General features: G+C 46.1%; 2 protein-coding genes and 1 long non-coding RNA gene across 4 annotated transcripts; 1 reads left to right on the top strand and 2 right to left on the bottom strand.

Moving 5' to 3' along the window:
• Positions 1-42: 42 nt before the first annotated feature.
• On the bottom strand, positions 43-6,795 carry pcolceb (procollagen C-endopeptidase enhancer b). Its single transcript, XM_086058348.1, has 10 exons — positions 6,563-6,795; positions 5,392-5,505; positions 4,373-4,481; positions 3,190-3,448; positions 2,980-3,104; positions 1,613-1,749; positions 768-1,456; positions 616-696; positions 361-531; positions 43-257 (listed from the first exon to the last, which is right to left on the bottom strand). The coding sequence occupies exons 2-10, from the start codon at positions 5,475-5,477 to the stop codon at positions 127-129; spliced, it is 1,788 nt and encodes a 595-aa protein (XP_085914474.1). The 5' UTR covers positions 5,478-5,505; positions 6,563-6,795; the 3' UTR covers positions 43-126.
• A 126-nt stretch (positions 6,796-6,921) lies between these two features.
• On the top strand, positions 6,922-17,211 carry LOC147159363 (uncharacterized). Its single transcript, XR_015090434.1, has 3 exons — positions 6,922-7,050; positions 15,573-15,790; positions 15,909-17,211. It is a non-coding gene; the product is annotated as an uncharacterized LOC147159363 (long non-coding RNA).
• Positions 7,757-19,937, bottom strand: per1b (period circadian clock 1b). Of its 2 annotated transcripts, none has more exons than XM_086058346.1 (20): positions 19,870-19,937; positions 15,883-16,578; positions 15,548-15,801; positions 14,952-15,073; positions 14,674-14,875; positions 14,389-14,583; positions 13,714-13,792; positions 13,486-13,592; positions 13,256-13,409; positions 12,914-13,178; positions 12,488-12,596; positions 12,180-12,342; positions 12,004-12,107; positions 11,774-11,920; positions 11,302-11,676; positions 10,438-11,225; positions 10,015-10,192; positions 9,688-9,892; positions 9,462-9,612; positions 7,757-8,927 (listed from the first exon to the last, which is right to left on the bottom strand). In XM_086058346.1, exons 2-20 carry the CDS (start codon positions 16,251-16,253, stop codon positions 8,622-8,624), a joined length of 4,275 nt encoding a protein of 1,424 aa, XP_085914472.1. In that variant the 5' UTR covers positions 16,254-16,578; positions 19,870-19,937; the 3' UTR covers positions 7,757-8,621. The 2 variants fall into 2 exon arrangements, with proteins under 2 accessions (XP_085914472.1, XP_085914471.1); XM_086058345.1 differs by having other exon boundaries at positions 19,770-19,919.
• Between the last annotated feature and the right edge of the window lie 721 nt (positions 19,938-20,658).

The following is a 20,658-nucleotide window of genomic DNA, read 5'->3' as shown; positions in this document are numbered from 1 at the left end:
AATTTATGCTTTAGTCTAAAGTATAGTATTAAGACTCTTTGCAGGTATTACAATATATTCATGATTGTGGTGTGTGCGTGTGTTCCCCCCCTTCCCTCCCTGTGATTGGCTGACTTGGCTGTGATGTCAGCATGCTTTGCTCGACAGGATGGCGAGTGCTTTGGTATGCAACGGCCTGTACAGGAGGGCGAAGCTGGAGGGGGACAGAAGCCCTTTTCCCTGGGGGTCCACTTTTCCCATGAGCACATAGTTTTGACCTGGAGAGAAAAGCACGAGATAAAAATGATCGAAGCTTTAAATATCCAAGTAAACGGATTCTCTTATTTGTTGCAGAGGTTCAGTTGTTCATTAGCGTCGTACCTATGGTCAGCCCCGGGCTTCTCTTGCACGACGAGGTCAGTTTGACAGTCGCGGCCGGTCCTGTTTTGTTGATGTTCAGTTTGCCCGCCTTATAGGCTTTAATGAGAGACACTTCCACTGTGGCCGAACCTCTTGGACCTGGGATCACATCTGTAACCTTTCCGGTAATCACTAAAAAGGGGGGGGGGGGGGAAACGGCGTAGTTTATATTAGGGTTGACTTGACCCAAGTCTGGAAGGGCTCGTAATGGCTTACCGAAGTCCTTCAGGCAGAAGTTGGACTGCATAGTTCCTTTCCTCTTGTAGACTTGTTTGCACCAAGGGTTCAGTGGCAAAGCTGTGGCATAAACACACCGGAATGAAGCAGTCGTCAACAAACGCGCCCACGCGGACGATGCGCCAACTCACGTTTTTTGCTCACTGCTGGCTTCTTCGGGGCCACCTTGCTCACTCCAGGTTTGGGCGTGACTTTAGGTTTGGGCGTGACTTTAGGTTTGGGCGTGACTTTAGGTTTGGGCGTGACTTTAGGTTTGGGCGTAGGTTTGACTGTTGGTTTACTTTTCGGGGTGGGTTTCACTGGTTTGATCGCTGCTTTGGGAGTGGGTTTGGTCTTGGGTGCAGGCTTGCGTGTCGGTTTGTCGACTTTGATGACTTTGGGTTTGGACGAAGGTTTCGTTCTGGGTTTGGGTGTTGGCTTTTTCACTGGCACTTTGGGGGTGGGTTTAGCCGTTTTGGGCTTGGTCGTCGGTTTACGTGGCGGAGGCTTTATTGGGATCTTCACGACTGGTTTTTTGGCTGGTTTCGGGGTGGCTTTGGGCCGGACGCTAGGCTTGGGTTTTGGTGTGGTTTTGACAGGTTTGGGTGTGGTTTTGACAGGTTTGGGTGTGGTTTTGACAGGTTTGGGTGTCGTTTTGATGGTCCTGTTTGGCTTCCGCGTCGTGGTCGGAGTCTCGGACCGATGGATGAAGTCTCCCCCGGCTGTGGGAGACCGAGCGCTGCGGGGCACGCTGTTATAGTGGGCCATGAAGCCATCGGAGGTCACACTGAGGTCGGAGACAAACTGGACGAGGAGCTGATTCCCATTGCTCACGATATTCCTGTCAGGTCATACTAACAGCCTTAACACTGGATCTCCTGGCTATTAAGTAATTGTATTTATTATTAATTAAAAAATTTTTTTTTATATATATATATATATATATATATACAATAAATTATTAATATATTATTAAGTAATTCAAACTCTAGCTTACCCGGGTTTTCTGTCGCCGCAGAACTTCCCAATTCTCCTCGAGTCCTCTCGCTCCCCGCCGTTGAACAGAGCCACGTAGTCGTAGCGACAGTACGTGTCTGGTTCCAGGTCCAGCTTCTCAAACTTCAACTCGATTACCTGGCGAAGAAGCGGCGACGCGCCAACACAAACTGTGACATGAAATAAATAATAAGCGGGCTCCTGGGGCGTGTTACTTTCCTGAATCCCACCGCTGCTATACAGAGGGGGGCATTTACCCCCGCCCTCGGCCTCGCTTCCTAGTTCTTCAATCTATTGGCACGCACGAGCGTACACTCATAAGGAACTCTTTCATTGGAGAGAGAACTTCTCCTGGAGACGGGCCCCTTTTTGCAGGTATGTCCCTGCCTCTTCCTGCAGTCGCTCCAAAGCACCACATTAACCGCAGCTACTGAGAATTTGGGAACGTACATATGGAGCTACCTAAACCTAACTTGTTTACTAGTGTCCTTTTTTTCTTTTTTTTTTAACCAGATATCTTTATTTGATTTGATTTTTCAGTTTGCTTTATACCCTACATTTCACTCTAAAAGCAGTTGGGTCAGAAATATCCCAAATTGGGTCAAGAATGGACCGACACAACTTTTTCAGTTATTTAACCCAAAACGTTGGGTTAATTGAATAACCCAATTGAATTGGGTCAAAAATGCACCGACCCAACTTTTGGAGCACAAAAACTTCAGCCAAATTAAATTAATAACCCACAAAGGACCCAAATCTTTTTGGGTTGTTCTGTGGGTTATTCATTTGACCCAACTTTTTGGGTAATTGTGGTAAAAAAAAATTAACCGACCCAACTTTTTGAGTTCTTTAACCCCAAAAGTTGGGTCAAATTAAAATAATAAGCCAATTGAATAACCCAAAAAGTTGTGTCGGTCCCTTTTTGATCCAATTTGGCCAACTTGTTTCTCGAGTGTACATTCTTAAAACTGCTGGTTCAAAAACAAATTTGGGTTGAAATTTGAATGACCTGTTAAGTTGGGTCAAATTGACTCGGGTTGATTTCTGAATTGAACTTGCGGAATTGTTTTGTACAAAACAACATAAAGTTAGATCAAATTGACCCAAGTTAGTGGGTCGGTCCAATTCTTGACCCAACTGTTTTTAGAGTGCTTTACTTTTGACTACTTTTACCGTTTTTTCCCTGTACTTCTACTTAAGTACGCTGCAGAGTGTGAGAACTTTTGCCACCTCTGCTAACATCTCATTGTTCTTTCATTGTTGGATTCGTTGGATTGCACTTTAGCGTACATCCTAAGCCGTCCAAAGGCTCATATCTGAAACAAACGAATCTAAAAGCAATAAATCTCGAGGCGTTAGTCTGCTCACGTTGCTCGGCTCGACCGAGATGTACCAGGAGCAGCTGATGCCTGCTGGGTAGTTGGAGTTGGGCCAGTTGGGCGTCTGGACGGATCCCTGGGATTTGGTCAACCGCCCGCCGCAGAATTGATTCTCTGTGGGGGGAAAAAAAAAAGGGGGAAGTTGTGCCCATATAGTATTCTAAATATATTTAGAAGCACCACAAAAATGCCACCACACCTTCCACATGCGGCTTCCCCGCACGGAAGTAGGCCAGAAAGCCTCTCCCCCCCGTGGCCTCGTCCGACACCATATCCAGCATCATGGTGTTGGAGGTGGAGATGAGCGCTCCAGGCCGGAAGGTCCCGCAGAAGCGGCCCAGCTTCTGTACCAAGCGCGTGTGGCCGTTGTAGACATCCAAGTAGTCGTAGCGACAGGTGGGCTCGGCCTCCATGTCGAATAGGCGAAAGGACAGCATGACCACGTGACCTTCCGGGACCTTGAAAGACCAACAATGCTTAAATAATGTGACGTGGGTTAAAAAAACAAACAAACAGTACGTTAACATTGTGTCTCGGCCCTCCTGTCTTACTTGACGGCCTCTTGAATGTATTTTTTGGTTTTGTTTGTTGTTGCTCTTTAAAATGGTCTGTGGCAGAGAATAAGTGTTTTTCAACCACTGCTCTGAAAATTAGGAAATGACTGTGGTGGCCTTGCTATGCTGACCAGACTTACGAGTTTTTGGCGATACGGAGAATTATTATTTTTTTTGCTTTGACATGAGAGCAGTTTCTTTAAAAAAATAAAAAGATTCAGGCTGTTACTTGCCGGAGCCAGTTGGAGTTTACTGTCAAACTATCTGTAAAACAAGGATAGTTTTAAACGACCACAAAATCTTTTAAATGATTTAATAGGATAAACACTAATTACAGTAATAATTAAGTCGAATGTAACAAAAGCCATCTATAAAGTCATTTGTAACAACAATATTTGATGCACTCCACTTTATGCACCGAGATCAAGAAATACTTTGCTTTAGATATCTCTGCTAGCTAAATGCTAACGCACACAGGCGGAGTAGCGATGTAAAACTTTCAAGAAACAGATGATTATTTTCCTTTTTTCTTTCTTTTTGCATTCCACTTAGTTTACTGTGAAACTATCAGAGAATTACACATTGTGTAGATTAAACAACCACAACATTTGGCCTAAGAAATCTCCGCTAGCTAACACATGGACGGGCTAATAACTGACATGGATAGTTGCGGTGCGTCTTTAAGTGTGTTTGCGGAAGGAATTCAACTGTATTTGACATTTTGCTCTTCCACTATGATTTCAACATAGAGTATATGGTTTTTGTGCCATTCTTATGACACAACCATGTGACCTTACAATTGGAGAAGGAAATAGATTTGTGACTCACAGTGATGTACCAGGTGCATTTACTGTTGGCTTTGTAAGGACCGGGGAAGCCCTCGCTGGCCACGATGCCCGAATCGACGACCAGATGCCCCCCGCACTTGAAGACGGGCCTGACGGGACGTAAAGAAGCACATGCTAGGCCACAATCAAACGCAGCGACTTCAAATACGGAGTTTAATGAGGCAGGCCGCCTGCAAACGTTTATATGCGCGCTGCAGACCGCAGTGGCACAGTATGCCTCTCTGTTTCAGAGGCGCTCGTCGCGGCGGCTTTTTCGGAGTCGGGAAAACTGTTGATTCGCGGTTAAAAGAGATCAATCCATCAACAAAAAAATGCAGTGTTTGAAATAAGTAAAAATGAATTTCACTTAATTGTATTAAATAGCCATTTTGATAACAGATTAAAAAAAATTAATTCAAGGTCTTTTCTAAAGTCAAAATGGGGCCTTGCTGTATTCTGTTGTTTTGTTTTTGTTCAGTTGTAGCCTCTTTGTTTTGAGTGCTGCTTTACAGTAAAACCACATTGAGCCAGTGGAGTCCCTCCCTTTACAGGCATTTGTAACTGTCACACAGCGTAAGCAAGCAATATCTTGACGCTTACAGGTGCGTTTATATACAGTCCAGCAAGGGGGAGATCCGAATTGACCTTTCCTAATGAGATCACTTAAAAAAATAAAATTAAAAAAATCTTTGAACATTTCTGAGCTTTTGGTAACAGCTATTTTTTTCAACATTGTGGTTCAATCTGGACTAAAAAATAATGGGATAGTTCATAAAAAAAATATATAAAAAAAGTTGGAAGTTGGAAAAACATTACACGTAGATTGCCTTTCGGACAAGTCAACCACATCATCTAAAAGCTGCAGCCTGCAATTTCTGCCGCGCGCACGCACGCACACTCACTCGCATAGCCGTTGACCTGCACTCGAGTGGCTTTGAAAGCCAGGCTGCCACATACGCAAATGTGACCGAGACAACATTCTCTGTCCCTGGAGTGGATTCGACCAAGATAAAAACTCACCTGGTGTAGTTGGTCTGAATCTGAGCCGCCGTCCATCCCAGCGCCAACGAGGAGAGCACACACACGGTCCACACTCGGACCTCCATCCCGCTGCCCTCTTGAGATTTGGAAAGACTGTAGGGGCGCCGGTGGCGGTGGGGAGCAAAAAGGAGGGACAAGCAGGGCAGAGGGAGGAGAGGAAAGGAGGAAGTGATGGCAGAGGATATTGGAGGTTCGTTCATGTACAGTAACGCGGCATATGGTTTTTCTTCAGATGTGTGTGTGAGTGTTGGACAGAGTGCCACTGTTGGGTGTGTGTGTTTGTGTGTGTTTATTACTCCACTACACCACAGTCAAGTCTTTCATTTGCTAGCACTGCAGTTGAGCCATAACAGTGATGTCTTGAAGGGGCCGAGAGTTGAATCAGGCCTAATAGTGACTAAGCAGCAAAAGGCTAATCATTGAATTGATACACAATAGAAAACCATTTCACATTTATTTTAGAAAGCCTGCACTACCTACAGGTTTAAAAGTGACAACATTTGGTGATTTTCATCCCTCAATTAAAAATGACTCATTACTTCGGCACGATATTTACTTAAGTTGGAGATCGCTAGTTTGAAATCAAATCGCCGACTTTGCCGGAATTCACAGCGCACGACCTACATCATTATGTAGCCAATGCCGTCTCTTCTCCTTACACCGGGGCTGATTCAAAAGCTAGTCGCTGGCTGAGTCTCTGGGACGAGATGCTACGCTCACACCGGGGCACAATATACCTCGTAATGCAAAGGTAAAACTTGTTTATCATGCTAACTGACTTATTTTTACATAGTCCGCTCTATATTAAAAATGCTGTGATGATGTTATGTTACTATGTTTACTAGCATGGAACAAAGTTAGTGGCAAGCTATGCAGTAATTTCATGAATATGACTCCGACTCCAGAGTGAAAAACTCCAAGCACAAAGACGAAATCCCCCGTTATTAAACAGTCAAATGCACTTAATAGTTTTGAAGAAGGTTCATTTTAAAACTAAGCTGTGTGTTTGTGCAGTTGGGGTGGATGCTAACTATCTGGCTCGTTAATGTGATTTGAAACACGCAATTCGACACTAAACTTTGTTAGCGCGTACTTTTACTAGTAAAATGTATGAACATTTATCTACTAATTACAACATTTATCTACTAACCTCGCAAGTGAATACTGTGTGGGCTGCCAGTCCTTTCTGTTGATTGCTGATATCAATCGACGTCGTTCCTCTTCATTAGTAGGTATGCGATAAAACGCAACATTTGGTTTACTCCTTTTGTCTGTCTATACAACCGACCGCACAGCAAGATATGACCATTTTATAAGATAATCGATTAGATAAAGGACTTTACGCTGTACGAGATTCAATGGTTACAATACAGGCAAGTGGCTCTTTTGCCGTCCACTGTCCCGTAGGGGGCGTTCCCGTGAGGGCTGTGACGTCACGTGCAATAGGTCAAATACCTTATGCGAATGTACGTTCGCACAGTGCATTCGTGAATTCAAAACACACTTAGTGCACAGCAAAGCGGTAGGATGACGCCACTCTGGAGAATATCAAACTATTTTCACGCCTTTCTTTTGAGGGAAAACGCCATCTTTTGAAGGATGAGAGACCAACGCCTTAGCTACCGGATCTTCAGCAAAGTAAGGGATGAAGAATTATTCGTACTTTTCACAAAGAATTGTGCAAAAGGAAAGATGTGCTTTGTGGATGTGCTTCGATTAACTGGCAGTTTCACTTTACATGGTGTTTGGCATTGCTATTGCTAGCTTGATTTGGTGAGGAATTAGGCTGTTTTACATGGAGATATTCATTTTATTAATTCTTTCCGGGCGTCTGGGCGGGTTTGAAATTATCTGGCCAAAGGCCAATACTTTGAATTAATACACAATAGAAAACCATTTCACATAGTATTTGTTTTGTTTTTAAACCACCGGCCACTCTAGCAATGCAGCCGCACATATTTCTCATGCCAAAAACTGCCACTGACCCGAGTGTGTAAAATAATTTATTTCCAAATTGTCAATGGCAATCTTTCAAAGAAATTGGGCTAATTGTGAGCTAAATTTGTTAGCTCACAGGTTCCTTGCATCGTGTTGTCTTTATTGTAAAGAAATCCAACACATGGCAGTGGATTCGGTCTGCTTAGTTAGTCCAAACAACAGGCATTCCTTTTGTCTTTTTTAAGCTGTGGCTAGAAAACCACAGCTGAATAGAAGGTTTGCAGTTAGTACAGCAGCTTCTCACTTGCTCCGACACTTGCTTGCATCCACGCCAAACCATGCAATGAAATAGCCTGCAGATAATTTAACTGGAAATGAAAAAGCAAGGAAACACAGGAGAGTAGAATCACATTTGAAGTATTTTTATTGTCTTTTTTTGTACAAAGAACTTCACAAAAAATATTACAGATAGGCAACTGTTGCGGACAGCAGCGATACCATAAAGCAGAGGATCACATGACCACAACAGCGCCACAGATAAGGGACAAAGAGGAAAACGTGAAAGGGATCCCCCCCACACACTTTACAAAGAAGCACTTCACCACACTTGCGCTATTTACTGCACCCTAAGCAAGGTCCGCTTTCAATAAAGTTTTCATATTTTACACAGGTCGGGCCCGTCGCCCACTTAATAAAGTTTTCATATTTTACACAGTTCGGGCCCGTCGCCCACTTAATATGCAGCAGGTGAAAATATAAAAATATACAAATTTTTACAAAATAGTCAGCCGTCTTTCACTGTACTGTACATTAAGCGTCCTATTTATTTACACAAGCCGACGTGATTAGGAGCAATCGAGAAGCTGAATCCCAGCGACATTCATAGCTACACGTCACAGAGGTGAACGTCACACAGAACATCCATCTGTACATAAAAGGTGCCTTTTTTTGTGACGAGTCTCCCTCCTTCAATAAATATGCCCCACGGGTGACGAGGAAGGCGCATTGCGTGGATTGCGTGACGTCTCTCGCGCGTTGCCAACACAAACGTGAGGAAGGCGCATTGCGTGGATTGCGTGACGTCTCTCGCGCGTTGCCAACACAAACGTCAGTCAGGAATTACTTTAGACAAGAAGTCCCAAACCTGAAGGCTCAATCACGGCGACCGTCTCGCTCATCTTGTATAATGATGTCATTGTATGTGTACTTCAAGAAGGCGCACATTAAGTTATAAAAAGTAGTGCTTTATGTTTTCATCTTTGGCCGCTGACTTAGTGACTCATGTCAGACTGTGGTGGCTGTGCGTTGTCCGCCACCGCCTCCGGCGTCGCTCTTAGTTTGTCTGCGGTCACTGCTTGGCCGCTTTCTTGTGTTTTGCATCTTTCTTCTTCCCCCTCGTCGTCGTCCTCCTCCTCGGGGGCACGTTCATCCATGGCCACCTCTGATGAGCTTTTCTTCATCTTCGTGGCGACCTCCTTTTGCGTCTTGAGCATGGTGCAAAGCTCCATCTCGTGGATCTCTACGTCGAAGGGGGCGGCGTGGGGGACAGATGCGGGAGACTTGCAGCCTGCGCAGCCCTGCGAGGAGCAAAGACAAACACCTCAGTCACCTGTGCAAATCTCAAGTCCCAAATTACTGCCGCAAATTAAGCAAGTCCAATTAATTTCAAGCAAGTGGAGTCAAATCTCTACTTGGTTAAGCCATCCTCAAGTTTTACATTGTAGCATCTGTGGCTTTAGAGGGCGGGACCTGGGCTGGTGAGTGATGTGGGCGTCAGCTTTGAGTGTGGTTGAGAGTGATTTAAAAGGCTGTCTATCCTTGACCACATGAGGGGGCAGTAGGAGGTATATCAAATTAGCTAATGACACTCGAAAATAATTTTTATATAATTATATATTATAATTATACATAATAATAATAAAAAAATATCATTAATTTTACGACTGTCATGACAAACTTAATCATATAATCATTTCAGCCAACGCTTGGCTATCCTTAGGAGTGGGAAAAGAGGGGCGCGCCCTTCCGAAAAATGGTGACTTAAATGTGTTGGAGCCAAGTCATGTGACTTGAGTCCCCCATCTGGGTCTGGTTCGAGTTAGCATACTTACAGAGGTGTTGATGGCTCTGGGCAGGCGTCCTGTGCGCACCCAGGGGTGCACCTGACACAGCTCCCTCTTCTGCTCGTCTGTGAAGCGAGGCTGGTGCTTCTGCATGCTCCTCAGCACCTCGCGATCCTCACGGAGCACCGCCTCCACGTCCCTGTTACACAGTAGCCGGACTGTAAAGCGTATGCCAATCAAGCGGCCAATCTCAACCTTTCGCTGACGGTCGTACCTGATCGGCAGCTGGTAGGTCATCATGACCTTATCGTCTGTGTTGGCCATCAGCAACCAAATGGGGTCCTGCAGGACACATTTGATGAACTGCTCCTCGCCATCGTCACCTCCGCTGCCCCCTGCTGGCTGCTTGCGGCCGTGGTCGTTCTCTAATGAGTCGATGCTGCCAAAGTATTTGCTGGTGTGGCTGCCCTGACTGCTGCCTAGATGGACACCGATAAAGAAGGAAACGTGAACTCTGAGTCAAACTTGACTGTATCGGTGAAATAATCAGAATTACGTGTTTGTAATGATAATGAACTGTTAGTATGAGTTCTCTACTTACTGGTGCCAGAGGAGGAGCATCCATTAGAGCCGGAGCCAGAGCCTGAGGACCTGGTGCCTGATGACCCGGATCCAGAGGCGGCAGAGCCGATCCCCGAGCGCGAGTCTTCCTGCAGTAGCAAGTCCAGCAGGTCACTGGAAGTGGACATGGCGTCGTTGTTGGACTCGTTAGCTTCCCCCTATGAGACAAAAAAAACGTAAACATTCATTGTGACGGTTCCAGGGTTGTAATAGTATGGGATTTTTTCATTATAGTTCGTTTTTATTTTGTTTTGGCTTTTTTAGTTATTTCGGTAGCTTTCAATTACTATAACCTTTATGTTCTAAATGTATCGATAAGCCGCATATTTCCGCAACAGACATGTATATACGTTCCACAAAAAAAAAAAAAATCTGTAGCACGTCCACAGTAAACACTACTTACGTTCTCATTTCCCTTGGTGTTGTCATTAGAGATCTGATTGGCTGAGCTCTGCACCCCGGTCGGGCCCCCCTGCACAGAGGGCGGGGCTTGCTGTGAGCTGGCGGCCTCTAGCCGGTTGCTCGGTGGCTCCTCCAGCTGCAACAAATTGAGCGGGGAGGAGCATCGGGACTGGAAGAGGGGCGACTGCGCACCCTCGCGATTGGCAGGGGTCTGAGTGTAGGACTGGGGGGTGCTGCTACGAGATGCCGCAGCCGTGCCAGGAATGGACACGGGGTTGCAAATGGCAGCTGGGTTGCAAATGGCAGCTGGGACTGGGGCTTGGGCGGCGTTGGGGTAATTAAAGTTTTGACTGAAAAACTGCATGGGTGCGGCGCCTTGCTGCGACATGGGCGCAGCAATTTGAGGGGGGAACATGTAGTTGGGAAGAACCAAGGCCATCATGGGGGGCACCATCTGAGTAGGGGGGAAACGTGACGGATCTGGGACGGTTAAAGGTTGAGAGAGTGGCGGGTAGACCGGGTAGATTGGAACCATGGGTGCAAACGGGGCTGAGGGAATGTTGGGCTGAGAGCAAACAGATGGCCAAGAGGAGGAGTTTGTTGGGGCTCCCAGTGGCATGTTGAGGGGTCCGGCTGCCGGTCTGGTTCTGGGGTCTTGGTGCATTCCGGTGAGCCCCAGAGAGCTGTGCTGCTCAGGCGACTCCTGGTGCTTGAGCCTCTTACCGCCACGGCCACGTCTGTGACTGGAGCCGCCCCCTGCGGCCGGGTAGTCACGAGAACATAGCACCCCTAAAAGACACATGATAAGGAGACGCTAGAACCATTTTGTTTTAATGCAGCGAAAGCATAAGTTAAGTTTATTTACCTCGCGTCAGAGGGTTGGCAGTGGCCGTGTGGCAGCGCATGGTAGAAGACGCCGCCTGATCAAAGATGCGCAGCTTGCTGAGGTCCTTGAACCGGTCGAGGAAGGCCTGCTCCTCCTGCTGCGTGTGCGCCGACAGCACCTCCTTCGTCAGACCCAGCCGGCCGCCTACGCCTGCCAGCCCTGCCCCACCCCAGCCATGCCGGCTGTCCCTCTCCGGCTGAGTTGGCAGCGATGCTTGAGGCGGCGGAACGATGGGAGGAGGAGGAGGTGGGGGAGGAAGCGTGGAGACGGTAGGTGGGCCACTAGAGGGCGCAGTTGGAGTGAGGCCATTAGGAGCATGTGTTGTCGTGCTAGGGGCCTCTTCCATCACGATGTCTGTCAAAAAAACAGGAAATATGCAAAAAATTAAAAAAAAATCCCCCTCAATATTGCAATTGTGCTTTAATATATAACAATTGTGGTGTTTTCTAACCTGACTCAGGTGGCTTCTTGTCTCCCACGTGCACGATGGTGCTACTGAAGCTACACTGGGACGTGACGGAGACCACACTCTCCGCCTTCATGGCCAACGTCAGCGGGGGCAGGGGAGCGGGTTCGCCTACCAGGCTAACTGACGCACCTGCAGGAGCGATGTGATACATATGTGATACAGATGTGATACAGATCAACAAGCGCTAGAATTCATCCAGACTAGATGCTGACCTTTGGCGTTCCTGCCAGGTTTGTCTTCATCCGAAGCTGATGTGCAGGAGGAGGAGCCACACTTCCTTTTGACCGTATTAGGAATATTACAGCTCTCCAGGTATCTGCACCGCGTGGGCAAGAGGGTCAGTATGGGTTGTGAAAAAATAATAGCTGGCTGGAATTCTGATAGTTACCTTATAATGCTGTCGAGACAGTTGATCTGTTGGTAGGAATATCCAGGTGGGGACTCTTTCTGGACAAGCGGCGCAGGTACCAAATCTTTCAGTGGTTTGGTCATGTCCGTGATAAGGGCTCTAATAGGGTCACTGCTGATGGGCCCGAGACGCCTTGTGGCAACTAAAGAAGACAAAAGCACAGCTTCAGTTCAGACTCACTTTTCCAAGATTTTACCAAGCACCAATGCCACTAGTACTTTTAATACATAAAATGTCCCCCTAAAGCCCATCCCTATTTCATATCAACTGTCTTATTTAAACATTACCTGTACGGGCGTTTTTTCTAGGTGGCAGCCTGTTTCGAGACTCGATGAAAACCTGCTGCCCATTTGTCTTGACCATGTGAACATCTTTGCAGATCTGCTGGAAGGTCATCTGGAAAAACCAACAAGAATAATTGGCTCACGAGGACTTTGATAAAATGGACTGCTTTTTATATAGCACTTTATCTACACCATATGGTGCCTAAAAGCCTCACATTCATACAGCAGTGGTTGACTGCTGCCAGGTCTACTGGGAGCCAATTAGGGTTAAGTGTGTCTTGCTCAAGGACACTTCGACATGGTCATAAGGGCTGAGGATCTAACCTACAACCTCCTGGTTGGGAGACAACCACTCTACCACTGAGCCATGCCAACCCCAGTTTTTTTCTGGCATGGGAGTAAAAAAAAAAACAAATTCTTCAAACTCACAGGCTTGTGTAACACAACTGCAGCCGCGGCGTCGTCCATGGCGGCTCCGTTGCTGTCGCTGGAGGAGGCGCTGAGATGCTGCGGGTGTGAGTGGCGCGAGCCCCGTGACCCGCTGGAACCCAGCGAGCTGTAACCCTGAGACCCGCCGCTGTGCACCGGCTGCACCAGCAGACGGTGGATCTGCTCGCTGAGTTGCACTATATCGGGCGTGGTGGTGCGACCCTCGCAGGCCGGCGCCGCGAACACATCTTCGTTCAGTGGGCTCCTGGAGAAGGAGGAAAATGCTGAGTTCAACCTCTTTCGTGGTTACTTTTAGTTGGCGTGTAGGTGGCAGTCGCTTACGTTCGGACTTTGTGGCGCCCGACGACGAAGGCCACTTTACGGCTCCATGGGTTGACAAAGGAAGACCAGCTGGTGTCGATGGTTAAGTATTCCCCGTTGCGTGCGCACATCCTCAACGGTGAATACTCAAACGGCTGCCCGGCAAACTGAAAGACTGCAGGAAGATTACAATCAGTGAGGATGACATTGTGGGCAAAGATTTTGCTATGATATTGAAACCGTCAACTCACTCTTCTCATGTATGGCCACCATAGTGGGTCGGTCTTCAGGGTGGATGTAAAGCAAGGCTGGGGTTCCCACCAAGTCTTGGGGCAGGTATCCCAACAATGGTACCGCCCTGCAAAAAAAAAAAATGGAATTGGAATCAGAATGGCATCGAGCATCGCGCAGATCTCAGCCAAGGAAGCGGCAGAAGGCAGCACAGCCGTAACGGCGTCATCATAGGTGAGGAAACGTACCTCTCGTCGACTTCCTGGAAGAGGCAGCTCGGGGTGTGACTGGTGGTGAAGATCCTCTTGTCTGGAGGGATCCGAGGTGCTGATGGGAAAAGATGCCAGAGGGGGGGAGGGGCACGTTTAGACACGAGCCGAGCGTTCACATGTCACCCATCACATGTTACATCGAAGGCTCTGGATGAGATGCAGCAAATTAATTGATCAAATCGTTGTTTTTGCCACTCTGCTACCGCGTGAGAAAAATCACACTTACGAGCCTGAACCTTTTTATCATTCTGGCGCTGTGAGTGTTGGGTTAGTGTGACATTACAGTCGTTATCCATGCCTGCTGACTGCTGCTTAGAATGTTCTCATAATCCAATGCATGCTCGCTGTTATCCTGTTATTTTTTCAACCTATACTCCGTTATTCGCTACAGCAAGATTCTACTTCTTTTACTGATGTAGGATTTTGCCGTGGTATCAGTATCTACGTTAGAATTTTTACATTGCTGTGAAATGAGTTGGAAATAATATAAACGTATTTGAGATCATAGTTTATGGTAGGGGTGGGCGAGAACCGATACCAGGTAAAGGCAAATATAAATATTTTAGGGGCATATCAATTACTTGTTACTATTCGTGTCCGGAAACAAGAAATTGAGCCAGCTGTATATGAAAATTAAAAGTTAAGTAGTACCCTCGTATCCAGAGTGGACCCTTTCTGCAATGAGCAGGCAACATGGCTGCGGCTCAGAAGTATCCGAATCTCTGATGGTAAGCTGGTAGGGCGTCAGGCGAAATGGATAGTAGCGCATCTCGCCGCCCTGCTTCCGGCCGGCGCTGATTCTACAGAACATAGACTTCTCCTTAGTGCAGTCCATAGCTGGCGAGGCTGAAGGGAGCAAGGAGACAGTCAAACATCAACGCGCGACCAAATGAAGACATTCCTGAGCATTACTAACGCCACTGTGCGTCATCTCACCAGATCCGATGCAGGAGGCCCACAGGGGCAGACGGCAAGGCGCCGTGCCACTGTAGAAAGTACTGACATCCTGTGGAGCTAAAAGCTCCGAAAACATGGTGCCCTGGAGACACTCGGGCTTACAGCGCAGCACTGATGATCCCCGAGGTGACACGTACACGACCTTCCCGGACAGGAAGGACACCGCCATTGAGAACGTGTCCTGGGAGGAGGAGTGCGGCCATTTAGACATTCAGTTCAAACAGGATAAGTTTCCTTTCACTAACGTATCAACTTACCGTGTTCTTTAGCGTGTATTCTGAAGTGATGTTGTCCAGCTCCTCGATCGTGAAGGCAGACAAGTCCAGGCTACAACCGTGACAATCGTCCACACTCCACTGATGATAATACTCCTTGTTGGCTGGATACATAAAACATGAGATCAGCACGGAATGTCTGGTGTTCCACAGAGTTCAATTCTGGGGCCTCTGCTATTGTCATTGCATCTGCTGCCACTAGGTTCCATCTTAAGAATATAGCGTGGTTGTTTTAAAGGGTTAAATATAGAAATGAGCGATTGGAGTAAGCATCCTAACTGCATGACTTGCAAAGCCAAATTGAGCAATTCTAGTCCAGCTAGCTATCTACAAAACTAAAGGAACACTTCGTTAAGATGCGTGGAGATCGGGAATACAAAAACACTTTCTGAATTCAAAGTGAAGAAAGCCAGATTTGATGAAAAGGCTACTCTCCCTGTTCATTTTGTTCACCAGTACTGTAAACCCTATATCTTGAATTTGGAAAAATATATATTCTTCAATTGCTGCTGTGACAATTCAATTTAAGTTTCTATCTATGGATCTGTTGAACGAAGGTAAAAGAGAATGAATCTCACCTCTGACTTGTCTGACACACTGCAGGGCGTATTTAAGTGCATTTAGAGTGCTGGTGTGGCCCTTGGACTTGCGCTCAGCCGGCAAGCGGAGCTTTAGTTCCTTGATGGCCTTCATGAGCTCCTTCTGGGTCTGGACCCTCGCCGACTGATTGCTGCTGCAGCCAGATGTGGAGGGCGGGTCGCGTTCGGAGCTGGTGGACAGCAAGCTGTAGGCCAGTGAGCCGCTTGGAAGTGACAGGCTCTGTGAGTTAGAGCTGCAAAGAACAGTGGCTGTTCAAATGACAGTGGGCTTTCTTTCGTTTTCAGGCTGAGAGTTTGCATAGTTGTGAGCTTACCTCTTTTGGCTCTCTGTGGTTTCCAGCATCATTCCTGAATCTTTGCCGTTGGACGAACTGTGTGAGCTGCGCGTGGACTGGCGCCCGCGAGAGCCCGTCTCCCTCTCGCCGGAGTCGTTCCCGCTAGAGAGGCCGCCGTCCATGTCGTCCGAGTTTGGCCCTCTCTGATCGTCGACTCCGGATCCTTCGCTGGTGGATGACCCGCCCCTGGCCCTGTTTCCCTGCTCCGGAGCGGGGACATTGGCACCTGTGCTTATTGCGGCGCTTAACTGTTTGGAGTCGGCCTTCTGGTCAATGTCTTTTTCGGCAGCCCTTGTTACTCGCCCCCGAGCGTTGCTGCTGGCCGCTGACTGAGTGATGTCATAACTCATACTGGAGTAGGATGAGGCTTGCACCACTTGTTTGAGGTGTCAGCTGAGGAATGTGTTCAAGACACCGGCTACTTAGGTGGGACTACTATGTACGTACAAGTGAATCATAGCTGATGGCTGTGTTATGTAATCAACTAAGGGGAGAAAGTCATGGTTTGTTGTGCAAAAACAAAGTTTAGGGCTGAGAGCCCTTCGTCTTGTCACGCAAATAGAGCTTCTGAATGTGACTGCCTTGGCTGACTGTTGAGGGAGACACTAGTTTCAGTGTGTATCTATCTGCTCCTTTCACCTCCTGAGATGTGTTTGCAGGCAAAGCGAAGGTCACCTAAGGAGATAGAAAAAACAGAATTGGACAAAGTGAGAACTTCATTAACGATTAGCGTGGTTTGGCCGCTATCTTCCAAGGACTGCCGCGACGAAAACAAAATTGTTTATCGCAAGTGTGGCTGTGACATGTTCACACTGTTGTTCTAAATGCTTGCTCTTCTGCCAAGATTAATGCCAATGAAAGGCCTTTGAGAATAGAAAGCCTGCTCCTATTCCCAAGTTGCAAATGCGTATGCTCGCGTCTCATTATAGAACAGGTGGACAGGCATGGGTGTCTAAATTAAAAGGGACATTTGCCAGTCGTCATAGCTTAGTCCCCTTTGACCCAGAGGACAATCAAGACAAACAGGAGGAGGAACTGTCTGTAATGGATAATCTGCCAGTGCTCTAATAAACAGAGGTTTGCATCCTCAGGAATATATCTGGACATCACCTACGCAAGTAAGAGTCTACTGCTATTTATCCCTTCAGTAAAGGAGGCGCCCCATAATCTCTTAAACCCTACCGACGCTACAAGAAGACGACATCTCGAGCGTCACTACTTTCCAATTTATACAATTGCATAACCCAACAACTCCACCTTTAGATGCAGAATTTGCTCCAAGTACCTCCTGTCGCGTCACAACAAGTCGCGGCTGAACGGTTTTGAGTGTCAAAGCACTTATTAGCTTTTACAAGAGATGACATATTGTACCTGGAAATCTCAGCACAAATATAATATTATATATATATACATATATATAATTTTTTTTTATTATATATTTTTTTTAACGAGGCAGCCCAAGATGATACCTTTTTATATGGCTGTAATTCAGCAGTGGTTCAAATAAAGTAAAAAGCTGAAATGTTGTTCTTGACTTTAGAAATTAAGAACATTTAGGAATCAGATTTTTTTTCATGATACAATCATCCAAAAATCTTGTGATTGGATCCGATTTTGGATCATGTCAATCAGATTGTGACAACCCTAATATACATTATATATGAAAAATGAAACCTACCGACCAACCGAAATGAAAATTGCATTCTACTACACTGCGATGTCGACTTAAATTTGATTAATTGTCCAGCCCCTATTTTCCACATGGAAAACATGCAGCAAAGAGCCACCTGTTTGCTGTAATTCGGATGTCCACTGCAAAATGAGTGCTCAGCTTGCTCAGAGGGATGATGCACACTCACACAAGTGTGTGCTCCACAGCCGGACGGCCAGGCATACGATGGCCGGCAGATATGCAAGCAGGGCATGCGAGTGTGCGTCAAGGCCGGTTGTCACCCATGCGGACTTCCACGGGCCACACACAGCGGCGGGTCAAAGCAAAAACGTAGAGTCCATAATGCAAAACGCCATGAGACCCACCCACGCAACTGATTCAACGGATATGCACTATTCAAGATTTGCAAATGTCCCACGCCTGAGATTTGCAAATGTGGATCCAGACTGAAGTAGAGTTGCGCCTTGCTATATGAGTTTAATTTGCTCTGTGACCACACTGGTGAATGGAAATGTCATTATTCCATTATTTTTTATTCTCCGTCTCTTTTTTGAGGAATTATTGTTCACTATCTGCCAAACAGCTACTTGTTGTAAAGTATGAGTTAAAATTAGTGACTGTCACCATAACAACACTTTTTGCATTGGCTTATAAGCTCACACTTTTATTGTTTGGTTGATTTGTTGCAGGGCCCAAGGCAGGTGCTGAGTTCGCTTACGCCTTGAATTGACTCTGGATTTGAACCAATACTTGTAGGTCAGTCTTAAATTCCCCAGTTTCTGTTTGATATGTGTGCAAAGCCAAAAATAACTAACTTTTTAACTTGCTCTCCATGCACTTCATAAATGATAAGGCACGGGTTGTGTGTGTGTAGCAATGATGTGACACGGGCACATGCTGAGAACACAGCCTGACACTTCCCCGCAGCAGTGTACAGAAGTGAGTCTGCAGGGAGATGGGAAGGGGTGTGGCTCAACACCGTGCACGTACATGTGAGCATACACACCACACATGTCGTGCTATAGAATTTTATTCAGAGATGATTCAAAATGGATGTCCTCAAGTGCATCCATGACATCCGCCAATGGCCAACCCTAAACAGCAACTCTTTACTAGCTTTGTACACTAGGCACGTGTACACGGCAGTGTTTTCCACAGTGGCACACCGGCTCCTGATTGGCCGGCCTCCCGGACCAATCGAGAGCGCGCCTCTGAGCCGCAGCTCCGCCCCCTCGCCTGTATTCGGCCGGTATGCCATCTGATTCCATGTCAGCTTGGAAAGCTTTGTACAAGATGCTCACCGTTTCACATCCTCATCAGGTTATAATACACAAAATCTACATTTTGAGTCGTATATAAAGAGATTCTAATATATATATATATATATATTTTTTTTACAAGACTGAAGGTACATGAAAACCTGATTCAAAATGTAAAAATTGCACAGAGTGCAAAGCTACAATTGATATTGGTGTAAACAAAAAACCCAAATAAGTGAATAAGCTTACTATGACATACTGCAAGTCCACGACAAACTATTGGGTGCAGCTTGTTTACAAGATGTGTCAAGCCCACATCATTTGATTGGCTAACCCAGTCCACCAATAGATGAAAGCCATCAGTGACAATAAAGTTTTCTACCACCACACACTTACCAGGCTGTAATAAACGTGTGTAAGAAGAGCACACCAGCTTCCAAAATAGACAACATGAAAGCACAAAGTGTTCTTTAGTACATTCACGTGTTCCAATCACGATTTAGTTATTTTAATGTTAACGTCAGTAAGCACATCTTACTATTTGTGTCAGAGTACAGTCTGTCTCCATCTAGCATCTGCGTGTGAATGTGGAGTTAAGTTATTATCATCTTATTCACTAATGATTAACTAAACCAATTAAACGTGCGCGTTAGCTAAAACGCAATGAAAACAATCAATGTGAGAGACAGGTTGTTGATTATTAGAAATAAAATGCACACCGCACGTAAAATAGAACACAAGTTAAAATTAACATGTTGCTGTCCAATATCAAACCTAAATTATTATTTTTTTAAACAAGTACCCCATGTGTACGTATCTGTCCATTTAGTTAAACCAGTCTATAGAAAAAAACAATCACGCGTTACTAAATATCATCCTGCTAGCGAGATAGCATGCCACCGCTAAGGCAAACAGAAAACACGAACTCAACGTACCTTTTTATATCTCCATTTGAAATATATCAAGCGAGATTATATTCCACGTTGAGGTATCCAAAAATACTGACAATGCACCAAATATCCTTATAGCACTTACTGAGCGTTTCAAAGCAGTGCCTTCTCACTCGACATTTTTCGATTGCCACTTGTCCCAGCCCCCAAACAGGAGTGTACGCGCAGCAACACACGTGAGAACACATGGGCGAGCGATTCGCGAGTTCCAATTGGATGCCGTGACACCTCGAGCCGCGCCCACAACAGCGACCGAGCAGTTTCTATTGGACAAGCGGGGCGGGACTCGTAGCACGCGGCTATCTGGTCACGTTGCAAACCGACTGCTCCTGAGTTCCTTTACCAGCAGCGCAAAAACGTGAGAGGGTGGTGCCATGTTTTTCTGTTTACCGTAACATAAAAAATGAGAAGCCCAAACAAATTTCACAAGGTGCTTTCCTATATTCCCCCGCCCACACACATTAGTCTCTTGTCTTGATAATTTTCTCTTTATAAACAGCTATAAGTAGTAACTTCCACTATTTGCTGATATATGTACATAATATATTAGGGGCGATTTCATCTACGCGTTTATTGGTGGTCTTACGGGTACTGCATGCACATTTCAACGTGCTCTGAGGCGCTGACGTCATTTGTTCTTCTCCCCCAGTTCTCAAAAGCACGTGGCAGGCGGTGTGGTGGTTCTGTGGCTGTAAACAGAGCAGATGTAGGGCAGTTCAAGCTACGTCAATGAGAAAATAGGCTACTCATGTACTATTACCCCGTGCCACCATAAAAACTAATTCATCAACGCACATTAATTTGCAGTCATCGCAATATCTTGTCTTTTTACTGTTCAAATTAAACATTTTCCCCACACCTGGCATTCAATAAT

This window comes from Leptonotus elevatus, chromosome 17 (assembly GCF_054856555.1).
Source record: "Leptonotus elevatus isolate MCC_2025b chromosome 17, RoL_Lele_1.0, whole genome shotgun sequence".
Lineage (NCBI taxonomy): Eukaryota > Metazoa > Chordata > Actinopteri > Syngnathiformes > Syngnathidae > Leptonotus > Leptonotus elevatus.
Note: the sequence above shows the minus strand (reverse complement) of the source record. Positions and strands in the feature narration are given on the sequence as shown.